The sequence below is a fragment of the Lynx canadensis genome, chromosome B3, assembly GCF_007474595.2.
Source record: "Lynx canadensis isolate LIC74 chromosome B3, mLynCan4.pri.v2, whole genome shotgun sequence".
NCBI lineage: Eukaryota > Metazoa > Chordata > Mammalia > Carnivora > Felidae > Lynx > Lynx canadensis.
This window is the reverse complement of record NC_044308.2, coordinates 9531910-9556539: the sequence shown is the minus strand read 5'-3', so window position 1 is coordinate 9556539 and position 24630 is coordinate 9531910. Positions and strand designations below refer to the sequence as shown.

General features: G+C 44.3%; 1 protein-coding gene across 11 annotated transcripts in view; it reads left to right on the top strand.

Moving 5' to 3' along the window:
- The window catches only part of AKAP13 (A-kinase anchoring protein 13), a 337945-nt gene that overhangs the window by 210735 nt on the left and 102580 nt on the right, over positions 1-24630 (top strand). For 10 of the 11 annotated variants that reach the window (XM_030317452.2, XM_030317451.2, XM_030317446.1 and 7 more), the window contains exon 9: positions 23711-23786. In XM_030317452.2, coding sequence (XP_030173312.1) covers positions 23711-23786 — 76 coding nt within the window. Of the gene's footprint in view, positions 1-8031; positions 8129-23710; positions 23787-24630 lie in introns of those variants that run through there. The other variant, XM_030317453.1, reaches the window with a different exon arrangement.

Here is a 24630-nt window from a genome sequence, read left to right as displayed (position 1 = left end):
AGAGTGCAGGCAGGGGAGGGGCAAAGAGAGACGGAGACACAGAATCCGAAACAGGTTCCGGGCTCTGAGCTGTCACCACAGCTCGAACTCACGAACCGTGAGATCATGACCTGAGCCGAAGTCAGACACTTAACCAGCTGAGCCACCCAGGCACCCCTAAATTTGCCATTTTTAGCATTCTACATGAAATTTGCCACTTTTAGCTTTCTCAGCATTCCATGTTTTAAAAATTTCAATATATCTTAAAGCCACATTCTTTGGGAAGATTTGAAAATTCTATTTAAAAATTAAATGTTTACAAAATACTTAGTATAATTGAAATAGGTGCAACTTATTGCATGTCAGTCATACCTCAGTTAAGATGCTTAAGAGTTATTTAAGCGATAGCTACAAAAATATTTTTCAAGGCCTAGGTTACCATCTGAAATAGAAGTTACGACCAGAAGTTTAGCCTGAACCTCAGGCTTTTTGCACTTGTAAATGTATGTGCAAACTATTTGGGTAGGAAAAATAACAAAAATACACTTTTGTGTACAGAATACATTTTAGTGTCCGTAGTATAGTTGGTGTGTTGAAGAATAAAAAAATTTGGAGGGAGCATATCCCTTTTTTTATTAATGCTTTGGGGAGAAAGAGGTCCTGTTCTTTATAGTCATTTTACTCAACCTCTTAAGAATTTGCAATTATAGGATTGTGAAGTTGGTAAAGATGTCTAAATGTGAAAAGTTCTTATATTGAACCATTATGAGGAAAAAATTAGAGTAGTTTTTGTTTAATTTTGTCAGTGCTGCCCAGTCTTATGTGATGTACTCATACTGGTCGTGCTAAAAATAAATGTTGCTAGGAGATTTAGAAATAATAAAGGATATGGGGTGCCTGAGTGGCTCAGTCAGTTAAGCATCTAACTCTTAATCTCAGCTCAGGTCTTGATCTCTGGGTTGTGAGTTCAAGCCCTGCGTTGAGATCCACGCCCAGTGTGGAACCTACTTTAAAAAAAAAAAAAAAAGAACAGTGAATATGATTTATGGTTGATCAGATACGACCATCTTTGGCATCTGGTTTCAAATCTAGTACATGACCACACAGAGAAATGATCATCAAACAATGCACTGCGTGGGTGGTGTCTCATTTCTCCTTTGAAGAGGGTCGCAGACGGGTAGAACGGGAGGATCCCATAGATCTGGTGTGTTCCTTTCGGCAAGAAATTCTACAGACTGTTCCATATAGTAAAGACACGAAGAAATGGGACTCAAGGTTCAATTGGCTTTTTGTAGCTGATGGAACAGCACTTGATATCAGGAGCACCCTTTGCATCGACGGCCTTCCAGGGGGTGCTTTTAGTGAGATAATCTCTGGGTCTCCGTTGTTAGCCTTGCTGTTCAGGCTCACAGATGACACAGAGTTTGGATGGACAGCTGCTACTTCAGTGACGGAATCTAGATTCAAGATGCTGTTTTTAGGCTAAAACAGTAACTTCAGTGAGAATATAGAAGGGCAAGATGTGAGGTGGGTCTTTAAATAAAACCACAAGGTTACAGTATGAAGAAGATCTGATTTGAGTCAAACAAACAAACAAAAAAATACGGGAAGTGAGCCTATTTCATCAGAGGCTTGGATCTTCCTACTTGGGGTGGTACTCGAGTTAAGCTTGATTTTGATCGTCCCGGGCTCACCGTCACCAGAAGCACTGAGAGTCCTCCGTCGGGTTCCCTGTGACGGGAGGAGCGGCCGTGGGAATCGTGGTCCAGGAGAAAAGCTGTGAGGAGGGTGGTGAGTCCTGATGCTTGTCTTCACATGCTTGAAACGCTGCTACAAGAAATAGCTAATGTTTGTTCCAAAGAGAAGAGCTAGGAGCCGTAGACCCATTCGACCTAAAGAGGGCCTGGCTGGCGGTTAGTTGTCCGAATCCAGAAATCTTTCATTCTCTGTGTTGGATGTGTTCGTCCTGACTTTTGTAATCTGTTAGCGAGGAGCGGCTAAAAAAAGGAAACGTTCAGGATGAAAATGTCGACCAAGAAGTTGACTCTGTTCAGCGTAATGATACACTCTCCACCTGAACTTTCTAAAATGAGGATCCGTTTGTCATGTTTATTGAAAGAGGAAAACTGTTGGGGCGCCTGGGTGGCGCAGTCGGTTAAGTGTCCGACTTCAGCCAGGTCACGATCTCGCGGTCCGTGAGTTCGAGCCCCACGTCAGGCTCTGGGCTGATGGCTCGGAGCCTGGAGCCTGTTTCCGATTCTGTGTCTCCCTCTCTCTCTGCCCCTCCCCCGTTCATGCTCTGTCTCTCTCTGTCCCAAAAATAAATAAACGTTGAGAAAAAAAAAAAAAAAAAAAAAAAAAAAAAACTGTTTTCTAACCTTTGGCGTTTGTGTAGAGTCAAGCCTGAGCTACTGGTACGAGTGATGAATTCTCAGTTTTCTTTCCTCAATTTTTTAACTTCCATTTTCTCAATGATAGTTTCATTTCTTTAACTTTGGGGGATTACTCAAAGCAAAATAAGATGCGTAACGGACAGAAAGAAGATTCACAGAATGGAGCTCAGTGGAAACTCATTTTATCAGCTGTGTGACCTTACCCAACTGACTGAAACACTGAGTGCAGGTCTTCTCCGCCACAAGGCAGACAGTGACCTTAGAGCTTTTGATGAGGAATAAATGAGGTCGTACACGTAGAAGCACCTGGCAGACAGGAAGTACTCAGGACATGTCGTTATTAATAAATTATGCCGCAGAAGAAACTGTCCTGTCACCACTTTTGCACCCGACATTGTGAATCTCTCCCCTCCTTTCTCCGCCCTCCCTCTCCTTTTATTTCACCAACCTGTTGGCAATTTTAGTAAAATTTAACATTTGTGGACATGTTCCTTGAGACCTGTTTCCCGGGAGGAGCAAAAGCTTGTAAAGGGACATTTTTAGGGGCACCTGGGTGGCTCAGTCAGTTGAGCGTTGACTCTTGATGTCGGCTCAGGTCATGATCTTGAGGTGGGGAGATCGAGCCCTGTGTCAGGCTCTGCACTGAGTGTGGAGCCTGCTTAAGATTCTCTCTCTGTGTCCCTCTACCTTTCCCCTGCTCACGCTGTCTCTATAAAAAAATAATTAAAAAATTTTTTTAAAGAAAAAGACATTTTTAAAGCTTTATTGTTGTTTTATAGTTCTTTGTCTTAATTTCTTTTTGCCATTGTTACTATGGTCAGATAATTTGCTGCTGCGGGTGAAATGGTCTTCAGGTTTCTTCTTGCAAAGGCAGGAAGGGGTTAAAGCGAAGAAGGCGCTGCTTTGCCACCACCCACGCTATGTTAAGGAGAATTATGTTAACGAGAATCGCTGGTTGATTGCCGGGCCAAGGCCTTCCCCTGTGCTTTTTTCACCTTCTTGGAACCTCTAAAGTCAGAGAAATGCCTGGGTGGAGGGGTTGGGGGGAGGGACGGTAGGCCTCCCTGGACCTGTAGTGCTCAGACACCTAAGTTAAAATTAAAAAGGAAGTCCCACGTGGAAACAGTGACTTTGCAGCCACTGTAATTAATTTCCTCCTTTCTCCTCTCAGTCAAGCAACCATCATACATGAAACAGTCTCTTATTCTAAGCAGACTCAAATTGTCCCGGTGGAGGTGAAGTATTTTAGCTGTATTCTAGTCACTTTTGCCACCATCAGACATGTAACTCTGGATGACTCACTATTTTTAAGTTGATGAAATCACAGATAAATGAAAATGAACTGTGGTAGACCTTTCCTTCTGATTTCATGTGAAAGTGGAGGAGGAAAATACAATGATGCAAAAACACACTATGTGTTTTCTACAACGGATTTTGAGAGAATTTCTCAATTCCCTTTTCTCCTCTGAATCTACCCACATCCTATGAGCCGTGTGGCAGGTGATAAAGATTTCTTAGTCTCAGACTGACCATATCCGACCAAGAAGGAACTCCAGATAGTGTCCAACCCCTGTTGTTTTTCAGTTCTGGAAACCTAGGCCCAGAGAGTCCGGCTAATTCTGCCAGTCGCTCAGTGAGACCATGGCACACCTAGGATAGAAGGAGCCCTTGGTTTCCACTCTGGTTCCTTGTGTTCCCTGCAGGGACGGAATCCATCATTGGGGGGTTACTTAGCCAGCGTCCAGTCGCGTGCTGCTGCTATTCCCTTTGGGGTTACAGGAAAAATACTTAGTAGTAGTGGACTCTCCCCAGCCCCCTCCCTGCAGTGCTTCCTGGCTTTCGGTGTTCTCTTTGGGACTTCGGCACACCCACTAGGTGGTGTCCTAATTCAGAAACTTGACTGTGGGACTCGAGACTGGATTCTGCCCTAACTAAACAAAAGGAGCCAAAGAGAGTGGCCCCAGAAGAATTGCTTAAATAATTTGGGTAAATTGTTAGATCTTATAATTAAATAAATCAAGAGAAAATTTAATTCACGAACAGAAATGCTGTAGTTAAATTTAAATGCAGAAAATATTTTTCTACTTCCTCTTCTGGAATCTTGAAAAACATATGTTGGGCCTGTGGTATGAACAGAGTAAAAGCAGTGGTTGCTTCTGTTGAAGAATTTGGGACTCCTTTTGTGGATAGAGAGTGGGACAGAGGATGCAGAGACAAGGGAGATACAGTTAATCTTGTAAATAACTACTACCCTAAGGGGCTATAAATAATAAACATATTTTACTACAAGTTTCCAAAATTAAAGGAAAGGGGAAATTTTCTCAAAACAAAAATTCGTAGCTGGGGCGCCTGGGTGGCTCAGTCGGTTAAGTGTCCGACTTTGGCTTAGGTCATGATCTCACGGTTCATGAGCTCGAGCCCCTCATCAGGCTCTGTGCAGACAGCTTAGAACCTGGAGCCTGCTTCCGATTCTGTCTCCCTTTCTGCCCCTCCCCTGCTCATGCTCGCATGCTCTCTTGTGTGTTCGCTCGCTCGCTCTCTCTCTCTCTCTCTCTCTCTCAAAAATAAAGAAACATTAAAAAAAATTCATAGCTCTCAGCTCTGGTTTGAATATAAAGTGATTGGTTTGGTTGCTGTGTTTCAAAATCCTAACAGAATAACTGCTCCGTGGTTCCAGATGTTTTTGATAGAAACTTGGAATTGTCACAGCAGCAGCCAAAGCCCAGGACCGCAGACTGTGTTCTGTGGAAAGTGCTGAACAGATCCAGAGGGGGAAGCAAAGGAGACCATTTTTCCCCCACCCAGAGCATTTGTTCTACAAGAAAGAACAGAGTACTATAAGGAAGATGCCAAACCTTGGCGGGGGGGGGGGGGGGGCTTTTGTGTGCAGACAGAGTAGGAAGAAGCCTAGGTTTGCAGCCTGTGGCACAAAGTCAGCAGATCGTCGGAAATAAAATAGTTTAATCTATAGGTCCCACAACATTTCAGATAGCTACGTTATTTTGAGACCGGTTTCTCTCTAATTATATACACTTGTTGAGGGCAGAGACCTTGCTGTTTGTTTGCCTCACTGCAAGGCACAAAATGTCCGTTAAGGCAATAGAGATTATCTCCGTTTCAGTCAGTAGTTAGACGGTGTTGGGACTCAGGAGGCTGTATGGTGATTAAAGCCTCTCTGATCCCTTGAGAGATGCCTGGGAACCTTGGAAGCAGGAAACATTCGATTCTAATTAAAACAGAAGGGAGTGGCAGGAGGAATAAACCATGTTGAGGACAGAGGGGAGCCGGCCCTGTGTTCAGACGGGGAGGAGGGGGAGTTCAGAGTTACGGCTTGATGAAAGTTCCCACAGAAAAGGTGATACACTAGCAGCTTTCCCACACGTGGCAGCCCGAAGGGTCTTCCGCTATGTGCTCTGCACCAGAGTCTCCGAGTATTTGTAAAGAAAGCCCTTTGGGTGAGTCTGAGCAGGAGCTTTAGTTGGAACTTTTTAAGCTGTCTCTGCTGATCCTGTTTCTACTGTTCTCCATCCTACTCTGATGAAAAGCAACATCTGTTTCACTGTTCTTGTTGGTAGCATCGCAGAACTCCGGGCTCACTGGGGGCCTGTGGGGAAGAGGCGGCCGTCCACCTGCGTGCCTTGGGTGACCCCGTGAGGGGTGGGGACCTGGGCTCTGGTCGGTCACAGCTGGACTGCAGTGCAGTCCTAGGCGAGGAAAACACTGGCTCTCTCGTGAAGTTTGCTGCGTTTCCCTCCTTTGGGCTGGTTAGCAACGAGACCGCCTGGCCCGAGGAAGTGGTGACTCATCAGACCTTCTACACCCCCTTTGTAACTCCTGAAAAACCTTGTCACCAACTCCGGTTGCAATACTGACAGAAACCTAAGCACTAAATCTCTTTTCTTCCTTTCTCTTGTGGTATCTGCACCCCCTCACTCACACTCTCCAGGTCTGGCCACGACTTCCCTGGCCCTTGGAGGAAAAGGGTGGCAGCCTAATGCTCTTACAAGGAGATTTTCTTATTCTTGCCTTTCCCCACTCTTTTCCCCCTTTTTGCTTCTTTCACTTCCTTCTTTTTTCCCTCCCAGATCATTCACCAACCAAATGAGAGAGTGTCTGAAGTCAGGACGAGTTCTGGTGTAGGCCTGTCCCCCCAACCCCGGTTGTTGCGGTGGGGGGGGGGGGGTGGTGGCTCAGTAAGAAAACAGGCAGATGAAGTGACAGCCTCGTGCAGAGAAAGTATTGGCACGGGTACCTGTTCACTCTGCTCCTTCCTTCTCTCCTTAATTCTCTTTAAGGCCCCTTCCATCACTCACGTTCTCCCCACCCGCATCCCCCCTGCAAAAAAGCAAAAGACTGAACTCGTGCTTTTTAAACCCCGTCAGCCACTTTTGTAGCCACTTTGGATCCCAGAGGCACAGCCCGAGATCCTCGGCTGACATTTTTCTCACATGAAATCACTGGTTTGCATCTGGCAGGGAGCTGCGGTGCGCGCCTTGGGCACTTTGAATTTGCTGTCGTTCGTGGAATAGAGGAGTGTGTTGTACTCGCTCGTGATGTTTGGGACGGCCGCCTCCCCCCTTCATCGTGTTCCGGCTCGGACATCAGAGCGTTCGAGGTGCACCGTGCGATGCCTGACAGAGCCGTTTTCATAGGGGACGGTGTGGGGAGGAGGGGGGGAGGAGGGGGGGAACAGGAGCAGCAGGAAGTGGGTTGGAAAAGGAAGCCTTGTTTTTCTCTTCTTCGTCTGTGGATGAATCATGTTCCCACCACTGCAATTAGGTTTTCAAACCTCCAAGGCTGCTGGTTGTGGAGCCGAAAGGGCAAGTAGTGACGTTCCGAGGGTGAGGGAAAGAGGGGGGCTGGGGTAGGGGAGGGCCAGCGCCCAAGAAGGGAGGAGGGAGTAGAGGAGGAGTGGTCTTTCTCTTCTCCTTCTCCTCTGCTGTCAGTGGATATTCTCAGCTGAAATCAGAACCAAGCCCTACTGCCCGGTGAGCAACAGGCTGACTAAAGACGCGACTCTGAACAGAATCTCCAAGCGTCTACTTTTGTTTTTGTTTTTTCCCCTATAAAGGAAAAATTGATTTTCCTTGTTTTTTTGTTTGTCTTTTTTTGTTTTTGTTTTTTTTTTTTTACCTTAACAGAAGTTAACGAGAGAATGAGAATGTTTTCATGGCATCCCTTTGAAGTAGAGTTGTCTTACCTTTTCCTCTCTTTCTCTTTTCCTGATAAAGTACATACTGGATTTTTATTGCCTGCTTTGGGTTTTTCCCCCACGTGTGTCAGCCATTATGCATAGCCGGTTCATCCTTAATTTTCCTGCTGGAGTGATCGCCGGGGATGGGAACGGTGTGTGCTTGTCTTTCACTCAAGATCTGCCTAAAGCACGGCATCAGGAGGCTGTTGTTTATATTATGAATTACAAATTTATCATCCCAGCTCTCTGAAGTTGCCAGAAAGTCCTCCATCAGTTCAAGGAATTGGATTCTGCTTGGTTTCTTTTTAATCATTTTTTGACCCTGTGAGGGTTTTGTAGAGAGAGGAGTCTGGAAGGCACAGATCTCCAGCTCAGCGTGAGAAATCCGGAACTCTGGACTTGGGGGAGTGCACTGGTCCCCCAGGTTAGCAGTGGGTACGTCTCCTACATTTTGTTTCCTCTCCTCTGCATTTGGACAAAAATGTATGAAAGGCACAAGAGGCGCTACAGCCTGTGTGACATCTCCAAGGTGGACAGGACTGTGGACGTGGTGCTGCTGAAGGTAAGGGGCCACACTGCAGACGTCCCAGAGCTCTCAGGCCCCTTCATCTCTGTGAACCCAGTAGCTGAGTCCCTAGCCTCCCTGTACTGGGAGAAAGGCTGAGAAGGTTGTGGGGAAAGTAGGGGGTGGAGGGGTGAGGCTGCTGATTTTAAGATTCTTAAGAGACAGATACTGGGAGGGGCTTAAGAATCATCATTGAACCACTTACTTTGGAAATGTCATTTTGCTTGCTTTAAAATGCATTCTTAAGCTGAGCAGAACCTCATATTCTTGAAAACCAGAGAGGAAGAAATTCACCTTCAGAGCTGCTCTTCCCTGAGATATCTCTGTGTCCGTCTCTGTCCCTGTGATCCCCATCTCCTCACCTTCCCCTGCTCCAGCCCCATCTGTCTGATATCACTCTCTGTTGGTCTCCTTTTCTGCTTCTTAGTGTGTGTATCTCTCTCTCTCTGTCTCTCTGTCTCTCTCTTTCTCGCTCTCTGAGTCTCTCTTAACTGTTAGTCTACTGTCTCTCGCAACTCTTTAGGGGCAAGATAGACATTTATTTCCTTTGCAAGGGTCTCCAGCCTATTTATTGCAGTTGCAGAGCAGTGCTTCTGGCTTGGTTTGACTGCTTTTTTTTTTTTTTTTTTTTTTTACTGACTTTTTTGATAGCTGTATTTGTTTTCTCGGTGTCAGTGATGTTGGGTGTCAGAGCAGGATGGGGGTGGAGACTCTGCAGAGCTAATTGCTCACAGAGGCATCCTTGCCTCTAAAATTAGTAAGGATTCCTCCAGCCCTAAGATGGGAGTCTGGGAATGTCGGACGACTCAAGGAGCACTTTTTGGAAGTTTAGCAGTTTTCTGGCAAAGGCAGGGGGAATTGGAAGCTAGCCAAACTGCTTCACAGATGCCAGAAGAGCCTCAGTACCTGAACTTGTGGCCCTATAAGCTAGCGGAGCCCAGGCATGGTGTTATTTCCCTGGTCAAGGACATTTGGGAACTGTGTTACCGATTTATCAATTCAGTTGATGACTTGAGACTTCGTAATATTTTTCCACTGGTCCATTGAGGCCGAGGAGAAGGCTAGAAGGTTTAGAAGGCTAGACCCGGAAGCCCATGGGTACCATGGCTGGACAAGGGGCCAGGTAGGAGTTGTGACTTGTGGTAGAGTGGTAGGAGTTGTGATTTGTGCTAGAGTGGTGTCGCCGTCCCTCCTAATTGCTGTCAGGTAGCTGTCTGACCTGCTCGGCCTAGACTGAGCACTGTTGGTAAGTTGGCGTTTTGAACTGGTTCCGAGATACTGTTAATTTTAGTTTCTCCGAACTGTGATTACCTCTATGAAAGCACCGTGGTGGTTTAAGATTTTTGTCCTCATATATTTACGAGAGCCCAGTTTTTAGGACCTTTGTATGCTTGACTCTTGATTTTACCTGTCTGGGGGGAAAAGAAAGTAGGGAAAGAGGGAGGGAGCCTAGAAAATCTCAGTGTAGGCACCACAGAGAATATCGTGCATTTAAAATAAGGCTAAAATGTGTAGTACTGTATGCTCTGGCTGGGCATGAAAGTTTGTTGGCCTCAGAGATGCTGTAACAAAACATTTCCACGTACGTTATTTCACGTGAGACTTAACTGCTCAGACAGCCACTGTCTCCCCCCCCCACTCCCCCCACCCCCCCACCATTCGGGTGAAGAGCTTAAGGGTTCTCTCGAGCCACGGTGAGGAATATGAAGTACTTGACTGACAAAGATGTGATTTTTTTTTTTTTCACAAGGCCACAGATAATAAAGGACATAATTAGTTTTTTTAGATGAATCTGTTTGCATTCGTTGTTTTTTTTTTTTTTCCTTACCATGCTGCCAACTATATAATGAAAGAGTTTTAGTGGAGAAGACATCACTTCTCAGAAAATAGGCATTTATTACAAATAGGTAAACACTAGGAGTCCTAAAACTAGTGTGTTTAAAATAAGATGGCTAAGTTGTGTGTTAATCTCTTTGTTTTGGAAACAGACAAAGGTGACATCGTTGAGAGCTGTTAATGACCTGTTCAGTGCCAGCAGCAGCCCTAAGTCCAAGGGCCACACAGTTCTTTAAAATCCTCATATTGCTTCAAGACAGGCGATACATAGAGAAAAAAGTACAAATTATAAGTGATTTGACAGGAATAAGCAGCAGACTATATAGAAAATAATGAGAAGGCCTATTTTCGATAGAAGATGTTTCTGAGGTGCTGACATTTAAAAAACTGATCTCCAGGGGCGCCTCGGTGCCTTAGTCAGTTAAGCATCCGACTTCGGCTCAGGTCATGATCTCGCCATTCGTGAGTTCGAGCCCCACATCGGACTCTGTGCTGACAGCTCAGGGCCTGGAGCCTGCTTTGGATTCTGTGTCTCCCTCTCTCCCTGCCCCCCGCTCATGCTCTCTCGCTCTCTCAAAAATAAACATTAAAAATTTTTTTTCTGACTTTAAAAAACTGATCTCCAGAGGATAGAAAGATACTGGCTATGCAAAGGGAAGGTGTTCCCAGAAAGAATGAACAGTAGATGCAAAGGCCCTGAGGCCTTCAGGAAAGAATTGGCAGGGCCAGTGCGTGGGGAGCCCTGAACAAGCAGAAGAGAGGTATCAGAAGAGTCATAAGTGGGACCTTAGGAAAGCAGGGCCTTGACAACCATGAGGAGGAGGAGTTGGCTTTGTTTGGATAGGTCACTTCTCAAACTATGTTTTGAAGAGATCCCTCTGTCAGTGTGGGAATAAGTTAGGCTGCCATTATGGCAGCCCAGGCATGGTAACTTGGTTTTGTGGTCTGCACTGGGAAGAGGTGGATGGATAGGAGGAGATCCAGGCATTTAGTTTTTACATTCCTAGTGTTTGTCTGATTTTGCATATGGAAAAGCAGGTGGGGATGGTCCATGGTTCTCTGAAGGTCTCACAGTGCATGTGTGATAGGTGATGGGATGCAATCCCAGATCTGATCGTCAAGGCTGATGCTTTTTCTTGCTATCCGAGACCTCCTCCTCCAGTCAGCCAGTTCCTTTTGTTACACAAATACGTGAATCAGTTTTCATTTATAAATATGGATGTATTTTTTTCTATCGTAGATATTGTCCTAGAAGCTATCTCAATTGTTTCTTTCCCAGAGCAGGAATGCCTTCCTAGCACTGAGGGCAGTGTCATGACCCTCTATTAATTAATTCTGTTGCACAATCTGTAGCAGATTTTTTTCCACAATTCTTTTTTTTTTTTTTTGTCATTTAGAAGTATTCTCCAATTATATTTTGAGCTTCAGTATTTTTTTTTTTTTAGTGTTCATTTTTGAGAGACAGAGACAGAGCACGAACAAGGAAGGGACAGAGAGAGAGAGAGAGAGAGAGAGAGAGGGAGACACAGAATCAATCCAAAGCAGACTCCAGGCTCTGAGCTGTCAGCATAAGCCAGATGCAGGGCTCGAACCCACGAACCCTGAGATCATGACCTGAGCTGAAGTCGGATGCTCAACCGACTGAGCCACCCAGGCTCCCTGAGCTTCAGTATTTTTAATCGGTGTTTTTAAAAAAATTATTATATTTGGGTGTATATGCCACTTCAGTTCTCAAGTGATCATGCATATGTTCTCACTCCACTTTTATCTATAGAAATTTGCTCTTTTATACAAATGCGTTTGCAGTTTTTTCATCTGCTCACTATATCTAAGCGCTCAGAACAGTGTTGCTAATTCGTATTAAATGCTCAATAAGTCCAACTTCAGCCCAGGTCATGATCTCACGGTTCGTGGATTTGAGCCCCGTGTCAGGCTCTGTGCTGACAGCTCAGAGCCTGGAACCTGCTTTGGATTCTGTGTCTCCCTCTCTCTCAGCCCCTCCCCCACTCACACTTGGTCTCTCTCTCCTTCAAAAATAAATAAACATTAAAAAAAATTTTTTTAGTTGCTCAATAAGTTTGTTCATTGAATGAATCCATCTTCTAAGATTTGTAAGTAAGGATTCCTACGCATCCCACAACGTAAGCTTTGGTTAATGTACTGAAAGGTTGACATAAGAACATGGAGGTATGACCGTAAATACAAAACGTAGCTTGTGAGCCTGCTGCTGTGAAATTGCACAGTTACAACTCCAGCCCCTCCTGCTGGCATCGTAGTAAGTCGCTAGGTTAGCTTCCAAATTCTCATCCTGGGTGAGGTCCCCATGCTTTGTCTTACCCTGCACTCTGTCTGTTGGCTTCTTCAGTTTTATATAGTTGGTTTCATCGTAGCTCTTCTGTATCAAGGCCTTCCCTTAAGATTTCCCTAAAGCTGCATACATTGGTCTTTGTCCTCAGGTCAGCTCTTGCTTCCTGCCATCAGCCTCCAACATCCCTGGAATCTTACCTCCTTTCTGAATTCTCTGCTAAATAGTAAGGTGCGTAAGTTAATAGTGTTGTTCCTCAGTCACTTTCACCTCCGCCCCCCAGCCCAGTACACACATACACATTGCTCTTCCTCGCCATTTGATATTCCCTTGACTACTTCCTCTCGATGTGTGTATCTTCTGGCTCTTATGATAAGTGGTTGGTAACCATGAATCACATGCTCAGAATGGGATATGGGAGAATTTTATTGTTGGCAGAAACCCTCTGGTAGCAACGTGCCCATTTTTGTCAGCATCCTTCAGAAAGCTCATATGGAACTCACAAGTTGGTGAAAGATAGAAATTTTCACCTAACATAGTTCTGTAGCTAATTCATGGTGGGCATTCCTAAGACCAGTGTTAACACAAGAGGACACTACATATCTGAAACTTACGCAAAACTATCATACCAAAGAGAAGAGCGTCAGACTCCTGGAATGACTGCTAATAAGAACTGATTTTAGTCTAAGAGCTGTTTCTGTTTTACCAATTTTTATAACTTTGGGTACCTGGGAAGATATTGTCTACTTAATAATAACAGGACTCTTCATGTTATTGATGCTTTTTTGAGAGCAGACTTTGTAGCTAGTAATTAAGAGTGTCAGGTGAACGCTTAAAAGATTTGCAACCGTGGTTTGTGTGCACTGAGTGAAAATATTTGTGGAGGAGGACACCCCCCCGTCCCTGTGATGTTTGGGCAGGCCACATGAGCTCGTTAGGTAAAGCTCAGAAGGAGTACTTGGACTTTAACTCTAGTGCCATTTTCCAGAGAAATACACATCCTTTGGAAGTTTGTTTTCTCTAAGACACTTCCACGGCCGCCTCAACGAAGATGTGGGGAGGCTGAGGACTGAGGACAACTACGTCTATCTGCTCCGTTGCAGTCTAATTCCTGGAAAGATTTTGACTCAAGCGTTGGCTTCCATGTCCGGATGGTGGGTTTTTGCTTCCTTTTGTTCAGCCTCGTCTCTCTGGCTGGGTCTCCTGAGACAGTTGAAAAGGAAGTCAATAGGAGCAGTGGCTGGGAAGGCTGGGTGTAACCATAAGCCGCGTTATTAGGATGTTCAGATATAAACAGTAGGAGAAACACTGCCAGAAACAAAAGGCAGTTCCCTGTCTGCTGGAAATATGTACAGCTCTATTTTCAGACTGATGGGAACACAACGTGGGTGCAGTTTAGATAATCACAAGGAGTCCCAGGCTTCGTGGCAGGAACAAAAACTTACCCAGATGGGTCTGACATTCCTTCTGAACTTCATTTTCCCGTGCTCCATATGCACAGTAGCTCACCAGAACTTTGGATGTTGAACACCCATAGCGTCCATGATCCTACGTATTATGGAGGTGCTATGGACGAAGGCCTAAGTTTGTTCTTTAGCTAAAGAATCATAAATGGAGTCAGAGCCAGAAAGTGGCTTTTTGGTAACTAATTCCTCCAAAAACATGAATATTTAATGGTAGAGTTTCTGTTTCCCTTATTTCCAGCCAAACACAATTTCTGAATGATCTTGAACTCCCCTCTCCTACCCATTCGGGCAGTTGCCAATCCTATATTTTGCTCATACGAGCTCAAAGATGCCATAGGGCAAAATCTGGAGAGAGGGACTCATAATCATCTTTGTTTTTCTCTTAAAACTCAAATTATTAGTAGTCTCAACACTGTTGTTTCTTCCTTTTCTGTCTCCTAATTCTTCTAACAATCTGAATCTCGCCAAGCCTAGTCTCCAAGCTGGCTAAGAAGAGTGTTAATAGTACAGAGAACCAACATATCTGTTTATGTGAAAATCTCCATCTTAGAGGTCACCTCTTGGAAAAGAGACTAACAGGAGAACAGGTGTGTTACCGTGTTTGTAGTCAGGGCTTGGTGATGTATCTGAAGGTCCATCTGAAGGCCTGTAGGAAGCACTCTGAAAATGTTTCATGTAGCCATGTGGTGTGGCCTTTAAGTTGGCGGTTGGTGTAAGTGAGAAAGAGACAGAGTTGTTGAAGAACAGAACCGAGACTAGGGCAGATTCATCTGTGACATCAGATTCTGAAACCTAGCAGAAGGAGGAGGAGATGTTTTGTAATCTGGTTTATATCTCCTAAGTGGTTGATCTCTGTAGTAAACGCCATGTGTTTCACACAAGAAGACGGTATGCTGGGTGCTGCTGTCACTGAATACGATGTGGTGGAAAACGCTGAGACATGTTTTGGCATTCTTTCCATACTCGGTGCGCATGGAGTTTGCCCTCTGGTTAGTGGCATTGACCATGATTGGTAGTATCTGGCCCAGAGTTCCAGCTCTGCCCCTCACTATGTGGGCCCCTTTGGCCACTTTTCTCTGTTGCTGGCTGCACAGTCATCTTGTTTTATCGTTGGGAGGCTACACGTAACATAAAATCTGCCACGTTTAGGTGCGCAGTTAGTTTGGTGGCCTGTCACGTTGTTGTGCACCCGTTCCCGCCAGCCATCTCCAGAACTTTCTCGTCTTTGCAAACAAACTCTCTACCCATTCACCAATAATTCCATGTTTGTCCCTCCCTGCCAGCCCCTGGAAACCACCATTCTATTTTTTTGTCTGTGAGTTCAACGACCCTGGTTACCTCATAGACATGGAATCACAGTGTTTGTCCTTTTCTGACTGGTTTACCTCACTGAGCGTACTGTCTTCAGGGTTCATCCATGCTGTAGCGTGTTGGGGTTCCCTTGCTTTTGAAGGCTGGGTGGTGGTGTTCTATGACGTGTGTAGGTCACATGTATGCATTCATCTGCGGATGGACATTCATTGTTTCCACCTTTTGTCTGTCGTGAGTAATGCTGCTGCGGACACAGGCGTACAAATATCTGTCTGCGTCCCTGCTTTCGATTCTTTTCAGCATATACCCAGAGGTGGAATTGCTGGATTGTATAGCAATTCTCTGTTGAATTTTGGGAAGAACCACCACACTGTTGCACAGTGACTGCTGCGTTTGACATTCCCACCAGCAGCGCCCAGGGTTCCAGTTTCCCTGCACCCACACCCACACTTGTTATTTTCTCAGTGGCTCCTTGGAGGCGAGGAGGTGATAATAGCCATCCTAACGGGAGCGACGTAGCGTCTCATCATGGTTTTGACTTACGTGCATTTCCCTGGTGCACACTCACTTTTGTGCTGGTGATGTCTGTAAGAGTTCAGAAGTAGCAGCTTTCCAAGCTGCTCCGTGCACACATGTGTGTCGTCCCACACGAAGGAACGCTGCCTTCGGAGTGTCTCCTCTCTGCGTGTTGGGCCTTGGCTCTCGTGCACATCTTCTCACCTGTTACCTCAGTGGCAAATGAAGCCAGCATCCAGCCTTTCTCTCGAGATCCCTAAACTTCTTCAACTATTTGAAAGGCGTCTGAACACCTCAGACTCAGCACAGCCAGATAGAACAGGCAGCAGCATCTTCCTGCCTGCTGGATTTCCCGCTGGTTAAATGGTGGGTTTGGGGCCCTCTGTCTTATTTCTGTGGATTCTGCCCTCCATGCCAGCTTTTTGCTCCTCTGCTTCTGTCTCCAGAGGGCATCTTCCCAGTCCGGGTGCACACTGCCGCTAGGCTAGGCCACAGGCCCCTCCTACCACCCCATTTTCTCCATGTTCTTCGAGAGCTATGTTCCTGGCACGGTACCGCTCTGCCTCCCCTGCTGATGTCGTTGGGGGGAGGGTCCGCCCTTGCTCGAGAACAAAGCCTGGCTCACTATGGCCCTATCTCCTGTTCACCTTTCCTCAGTTTATACCTCCGGGAACCTTTGGGCTTTCTGTGCTTCTCAGACATGTCTCAGGAAAAGGTCTGCATGCTGGGTTCCGAGGATATTCTCCAGAACCAATGACTGGACACACACATGCATGTTTCTGGTGAGGGTTCACGGCTTCCCTCAGGTTCGGAAGGAGTCTGTGCCGTAGAAGGCAATGAACTCCAGCTCTGAAGTGTCCTGACTACTTGGCTCATCTGTTTTTTCCACATGGCTGGAACTCCCTGCCTCTCCTCCTCTCTCTCTCCTGAGCATACTGTGCTCACCTTAGAAGGCCCACCTCATATACCACCACCTCTGTTAAGTGTTTCTCACATATCCGAACCAGAAATTATCTTTTGTTATTCTAGGGGCTTCCTCCTTAACCTCTGTGGGTTTCTGGGACTTGTGTCTCTATTGTATTTCATTAACTAAACCGTGTTTCCTGACCTGTGGTCCACAGTTGGTGGAGGTACTCATATCTGCCATCCTGGGCCATGGATGCAAATGTGGCCCATGGCATTTTTGTTTAAAAAGAGTTTCTCATACTTTTCAACTGTGAGATGTCCTGTCCTATGCAAAATGTAGACAGGATCATGTCCTACCCGTCTGCCTAAGCTGTGCCTGAACACTGTTTCTTGCCTAATGGGGGGGGGGGGGTGTCCCCAACATGTTGACCAGGGATGGATCCGCCTGTAGCTGACAGCAAGAGAGCTCGAGGAAGCCTTTTTATGCTAGAATTCCCCATCCTGCCCTGGTGAAAAAGTCTTGATTCACTTGAAACCTTACTATTTTTCAATATAGATTTTACTTTTAAATGTTTATAAATGAATCTGAATTCAGAAGAGGGAACTGGCTGAAACTGCATCATAGCCAGATTCTCCTAGGTGTCCTGTGTCCATGGAGGTGGTGCATCTTATCAGCACCACCAGTTAGTTAATGCTCTTCATTAACTGTCAGTGACGGCCACAGGCGCCTAGGCCTAGGCAGAGCCCCCATTAACAGTCAGTGACGGCCACAGGCGCCTAGGCCTAGGCAGAGCCCCCATTAACAGTCAGTGACGGCCACAGGCGCCTAGACCTAGGCAGAGCCCCCATTAACAGTCAGTGACGGACACAGGAGCCTAGGCCTAGGCAGAGTCCTCCCCCTTCCCCCCCCCCCCACCCCGACACAGAGAACATTTCTCTCAATTACAGCATCCTGAATTTCAAACACTTGGCACCCACTGTCCCATGCGTTGTTTCTTTTTGGTAATACTTTTATTTTCTAAATATATTTGCCTAAAATAAACAGTGACTGTTTTCCAGCTAATCTTCTCCAGGGATCTGAAATGCACTTGGCCAGATCTTTTCCAGTTTAGTATTGTTATTAAAACTTGTTTAAACAGTTGTTGAGTTCCAAGGCAAAGAAAAAAGTAACAAGCGGTACCCATGGACTCAGGGAAAGAGAGCTGGATGGAAGCAGGGAGAACGCCCTCCCGGCTTCTAAATACTGAACTCACTGGGTGGAGTCACTTCACCTCCTTTGGCCTCACTTGTGTTTGTTTACGAATCTGGTAAAGGCAGGCGGAGTGAGAATCCTGAAGGCTCTCCTCGCTGTTCTCTGTAAAATCATGGAGGATAATGAACTCAAAGATTATTCATTAAGCATCCCCCACGAACCATGCCCTTGCTTCTTGGCACCTCCCTCCCCAGGGATTAAAGGTGTGTTTCTGTTCTCAAGAAGCTTGGTCTCTGGAGCAGGTGCAGTCACCAGTAACAGTGCAGTCCACACGCAAAGATACTCTCCCCAAATCTAGCCTCACCGAGTGTGTGGCCTCCTCTCCCAAATGGCATCGTGCCTCGTTGTGCGGCAGGAGAAAGGTCATGTCTAGCTGACAGTTATTTTATAAACTGTAAAGTGCCCTGAATCTAGAGAGAGAAACACATGTTTCACAGCTTTCATTCTGATCTCACCTGTCCTGTGAAAACCTGCTCTTTGCAGAGTCACGAGAAACCTCACAGTTACCCAGTCCAGTAACTTCTTTTTTTTTTTTTTTAATCTGTTTTGACTTCTCTGCAGTGGTTGGCACCACGGACCTACCTTCTGTTTTCTGCCCTCTGCTTCCTTAACTCCTGTGAAACTAGGCTCCCTGAATTCTTCTGCTTCTACCAGGGTGTGGCAGTCTCTGACTTCTCCACTCTGTTGTGCAATGCCTTGTGTGGAGCGGAAGAATGGCAGAACATCGTTGCTCTGGCCCCGTGTCTCTGCTTGTGTCATTTGTGACCTAGTCAGAAATGCAGGCAGCACGTAAAATACGGCTCCTCCTTCCAGTGGTCCGCTCACTTGGGCTCTCATTCCTGCTAGTGACAGCACACATTTAATACCTGCTGTGTGCGAGGACCTTAGGAAGTGAACATTTTCATGTCTCTCTCTCATAAACTGGGCGTCCTTTCAGGACACGCTCTTTACTACTTCTGCTTTTAAGGCTTCACGTAGAATTTGATACACAGAAGGTATTTAAATACTTTTTTTTTTTTTTTTTTGCTTTAAATAAGGAGGGAGACAAACCTGAGGGTGAAGAGCATTCCATCTTCAGACTGTCTTCCGTTCCTAGAAAGTAACCAACAGATTAAAATACATTTTCCATTTAAAAAACAAATACTCCCATGAGACACTACTTCTCACCTGCTAGGATGGCTGCAATCAGATGGACAAGAATCATAACCAGCGCGGGCACGGATGCGGAGAAAGAAAACAGCCATACGTTGCTGGCAGGGACATCACATGATGCAGCCACTTTGGAAAAGTCTGGCAGTTCCTAAGAATGTCTAACATAAAGGTTATCACGTGACCCAGCAGTTTCACTCATTAGGTATAAACCCAGGAGAAATGAAAACACGTGCAAACAAAAACTTGTATGAGGATTTTCATAGCAGCATTATTCCAAACAGCCAGAGAGTGAAAACAACCAAAATGCCCGTCAGTTGAAGAATGAATGAATGAATGAATGAATGAATAGAATTAGGGCATCCCCACACAGTGGAATATTATCTAGTAGTAAAAAGAATGAAGTACTGGTGCTACGACATAGGAAAACCTTGAAAACACTTTGCTAAGTGAAGGAAGCCAGTCACAAAAGATCACGTAATGCATGATGCCATTCATGTGGAGCGTTCGGAGTAGGCAAATCCATGGAGACAGAAAGTGGATTCATGATTGCCCAGAACTGGGTGGGGTTTGAATACTAATGGATACGGTGTCTTCTTGGCATGATGAAAATATTCTAAACTTAGTGATGATGGTTACAGCAGGTCTGCAAATACCCTAAACCACTGATTCATAAACTTAGACGGGTGAGTTTTAGAGTATATGAATTACACTTAAGTAAAGATGTTAAAATGCCAAATTACCCCCCAACCCCCCCCCCCCCCACACACACACACACTCCCACTCCCACTCAGTGCACTGTGGTATGTATCCTGGTTTTGATCCTGGAACAGAAAAGAATGTTAATGGAAACAGAAATAGAATCCAAATCAAGTCCAGGATTTAGTTAATGGTAATGTACCAATGTTGGTGTCTTACTGTTGATGAAGGCACCAGGGTTTCATAGGATGTTAACATTGGAGATACTGGTGAGACAGGGTACATGAGAACTCTGGGCTATCTTTGTAACTTTTCTGTCAACTTAAAGTTACTACGAAATAGAAGGCTTTCCAGAATCAATTGTAAAAACCAAAAAGTAACTTGTAAAAAAAATTTGGGAAACAACAGAAAAGTTAAAATAAATATTGTCTCTCTGTGTTCATTCAGGCATAATCATTCAATGAAAAAACTGAGTCAGATTAAGGTTTTTCACCACATAGGTGTGATCATATCAAGAGACTTCTGCCTGCCCCTGTGTTTAAGTGTTTTTGATGCTATTTAATATATACTACTTGTCAAAACTGTGATAGGTCTGAGATTTTACCCTACTCTCAAGCTCCCAAGTTAGTCTGACAGTTTCATGGCTGCTGCCTGAAGTCACAGGGCTTCCTGGGTCAGGGGCAAAGGGGTTTATTACTCATTGCACAAAAAGCACCATGAGCATCAGTTTCTTGTTGGTTCCTCTTGCTTCCCAAGTTCCCCAGGGACAGCCCAGAGCGGGTCCCAGGTGGATCCTATGTCATGGCCAAGAAACCCCACTCTTAGGAAACTTCAGTCCTTATAATGGGCACTGAGCCTGCCTGATCTTTGCCCTTGACTGAGACATTGTCTTTGTTATGCTGACAGTAGACAGACCTGCCCTTTGCTTCAGAAACAAACAATATCTCTATCTTCCAGAGTTGTTTGATACACACATTTTTGAAAAGATAATTTGGAACAAAAGGACAATCAATGCCTTTGCTCACAAGACATGGAGAGATAGGAGAGACCCATGAAGAATGTTCTTCCAACATTAACATGTTCTCACCACTGTTATTTCAGAAATTAGTGTATTCAGTTAGAGATTTGATTTCGTCTTAATTTCATTGTTTCAGTATTTATTACATTATTTTAAATAAATATTTTAATATTTTATTTTTATTATTAAAACACGATTTTAAACATGTTTATATTATATACTATTACTATATCATGAACTGCTTATGTATATTATGTTATTTTACAAATTGTTTAACTTACTTTTTATAACACGCAAACCTAAAAAAGGACATGAAAAGTACAGTCAGTCCCTTACATATTGAAGGCAAAGAATGTCCAGTTTACTCAGTGGCCACGGAGTTGAAAAGGCAATGAAAAATATTCTGAGATGTAGAGTTTTAGCAAAGTCTCCTAAAATGTCGGCTGAAGTTAGTGAAGGTCACAGAGGGAGAACACAATGTCATGACAATTCAGAGCAGCGTATTCTTCACTACTTTAAAGGATCTTCTCAGCTTTTTTGCTTCTGTTAATTATTCGAATTTGTGCTGTATTCCTGCAGTCTTTTCCTATTTGGGGAATAAAAGGAAAAGCAATTTTTTTTTTCTCTTTCAGCCTCAAAATGTAGCTTTCTACTGAAGTATAGTAGTTCTGGACTCTTGTTTCTACTGTTAGCAGAGAAACATTTCACTCCGGTGAAGTTTGGCTCATTTCAAATGAGATGTAGTTTTCAGTAAAGAAATCCTGCTCTGAATGAATGATTTTTTTTTTTTTTTTTAAGAAAATTTGCTCTTTGATTTCTTTGAAAGGTATGGGTAGGGTTTGTTAAAGTTACTGAATTTGAGGTTACTTCCTTATTGGGCACACTCAAATTACATTTTAAAGGGCCTACTTTGCATAATCCCAGGGACCCAGCAGAAGATCGGTTTCCATTCAGATCACTCTGAAATTTTTGGCATGGGTTTGTAACATACCAGGAACCAAAACGTGCATGGCCCCTGGTCCCTGCCTCCTGTCCTCTCCCTAACGGTGAGATAGTCAAAAGGAGCAAATGATTTGCTGTTTTGTTTCATGTAGATCTAGGTTTGCAAGAAGCGTATTAATTCCTTGCGTTTCTTGTTGGTCAAACAGCTGGTTTGACAGAACGTCCTGGAGCTTTCTGCCTTATCCCATGTGGCATATTTGATGATACTGTTCTCTCATCCCTTCGTGGGATGAACTTGGCCATGACAGCTTGACCTTTTTTCTACGTTGCTGGATTCGGTATCTTAATATTTGTTCAGGATTTTGCATCTGTGTTCCTAAGGGATACTGATGTACGTTTTCTTATAATGTCTTTGTCTAGTTCTGGTGGCAGTGTGATGCTGGACTCCTAGAAACAAGCTGTATATAGTTCCTGCCTCCTGTATTTTGTAGAAGAGTTTGTGTAGAATTGGCATTATTTCTTCCTTCAGTGTTTGGTGGCATTCACCACTGAAACCATCTGGGCCTGAAGATTTCATTATAGGAAGGTTTTTAACTAAATTCAATGTCTTTAAAAGAATAAGGGTATTCAGATTATCTTTATCTTCTTGAGCGAATTTTGGTAGTTTGTGCCCTCCATTAAATGTTTCCATTTCATCTGACTTGTGAATCTGTTACAGTAATGTTATGCATAATATCCCTTTGTTATCCTTTCGGTATCTGTTGGAACTGTGATGATGACTTCTTTAATTCCTGATACTGGCAGTTTGTAACTTTTGGTCTTGGTCAGTCTAGCTAGAGCTTTACTGATATAGGGAACCAGGTTATGGTTTCATTGACTTTTTGTTTTCCATTTCATTGAGACCTGTTTTTCTAGTTTCTTAGAAGCTTAGATCTTTGATTTGAGACCTCTCTTTTCTAATATAGGCACTTAATGTTATAAATTTTGCTCTAAATCCTGTTTTAGCTGTATCTCACAAATTTTTATATGCAATGTTTGAATTTTTCAGTTGGAGATGTTTTCTAATATTTAATATATAATAATTCCTAAAGATCTCTTCTTTGATTCATGGATTTTTTAACAGGTTTTTTTGTGTGTTTTTGTCTTGCTTTGTTTTTTAAATCTTTGCGGTTTTTCCAGGTAACTTCTCATTTTGGTTTCTGATTTGATACTCTTGCGGACAGAGCGCATATGTAGTATGATTTTAATCTTCAATTTGAGATTTCTCTTATGCCACTGAATATGGTCTGTTGTGGTGAACATTCCGTGTGTACTTGAGATGTGTGTCCTGCTGCCTTTGGGTGAATTGCTCCGCATTTGTTGGTTAGCTCAAACTGCTTGGTAACGTTTTTCAAGTTTTCTGTATCTTTGTTGATTTTGTGTTTACTTCTTTTATCAGTTACGGGGGAGACGACTTTTGAAATCTGTCACGGTAATTTCATACTATCTTAAATGTAATGAAAGTAGATGGTTATGATGTTAATAAGATGGCTGAGCATTGTAAAGGCTAAGTTTTTTAAAAAAAAAATATTTTAAGGGAGTCTTCTCTTCTTAAAATGCTTTAGATTCATGTAGACTTGTATTCCATCGCCAGTGCTGTCATAATGATCTCAGCAACTCCGCTGAGCCTAGTTACTCTTTGGGTACAGATAATACAGACTTCTCGAAGCTCTTGTGGGGATTTAGATAATGTACATAGAATCCTAACCTGATACCCAGTGGATAGTAAATCTTGAAGAAACAGAAGTTATTTTTGTGTTTTTAACTTGTAAATGAAGAGATCAAATATGTATTGTAATCTGCGATGCATTTCGTGTTACTCATCATTATCACTGTGTTACATATTAAATGTATTATTCTTATATTATTTCACCCTCGGCTGGCACCAGGCCTTCCTCCTTGTGTGTCTTTTTCCTGTTGCTTTTACTGATGGTCTCCTTAGAGCCTTAGTGGAGTAGGGCATGCCTTGATTGTGTTGTGAAAGGGGTTTTTTTTTCCTTCCTATAATTTTACCTACTGTATCATAAAGTATTAAAGAAAAAAGTAGGAGTGTTGGTACAGTAGATATGTTTGCAGCAGCCATCACATCATCCCACATTGCTTCACTATCTGAACATTGATCTGTTTCTCTTTCCTTCAGATAAACCGGGAAAGCTGGTGTACAATACAGCCGTGCCCTGATGCAGCGTCTCTCTTGGCTCCCACACAGAGCCCAGGTGAGCCGGGGTTTTCCAGCTTCCAGTTGCGTGAATAACTGTATCTAAAAACGTCCATTTCCTAGCTCTGGAGCCCCCCTCTAATTACCAGAGCGTTTTCGGAGGTCTGTCCTTCCTGACCAGGCCATACAGTAAGTCAGAAGAAGGGGATAAGAGCAGTTTGGGTTTGTAGGCGTTTTTGGCCCCCCTGAGAATGAGTAGTGTCATGTAATTACCTAAGTTTCGTTTTAGTGGTAAGTCTTCACGTGTGGCTTTATGACTTACTGATTCTGTGAAGGCGTCTCTGCTGTGTGCGTACATATGATCGTGGTTTCTCAATCCGATAACAGCTGTAAATACTTACTAAGAACTAAACTAGAGAGCCCTCAGTTTTAGCTGCGCATTGAAATTCTCTGGGGGGCTTTAGGACTACACTGCTGCCCGGGTCCCGCTCCCAGACGTCCTGATTTAGTTGGGCCTGGGGTGTGAGCCGGGCCTCAGAAGCTTTGAAAGCTCCCTTGGCGAGTCCACTGCGCAGCCAGGGTCGAGAACCATCAGCTTTGGAAGTACCGTGGGCAGTCGAGGTATCAGTCACAGCAGGTGAGGGTCAGCTGCCGACACCTGGCTTGTTCGTGACACAGCGCGTGGCTTGTGGTAGGAGGCCCCACCTTCTACCCAGTGTAGCCACTAATTCACAGTGAAGAGAGGAATGTTGCCCAGTGTCTGTGCTCCCTGTGGTCTCCCATCTGTACAGCACTGCTAGCTTTCCTCAGTGGGTGGTGTTGAAGGACGTGGCGCCTCTACGTCAGTCCCTGTGCCTGTTGCAGAGCTGCCACGTGAACGTCATTTGGTCTCCTGAGTCGAC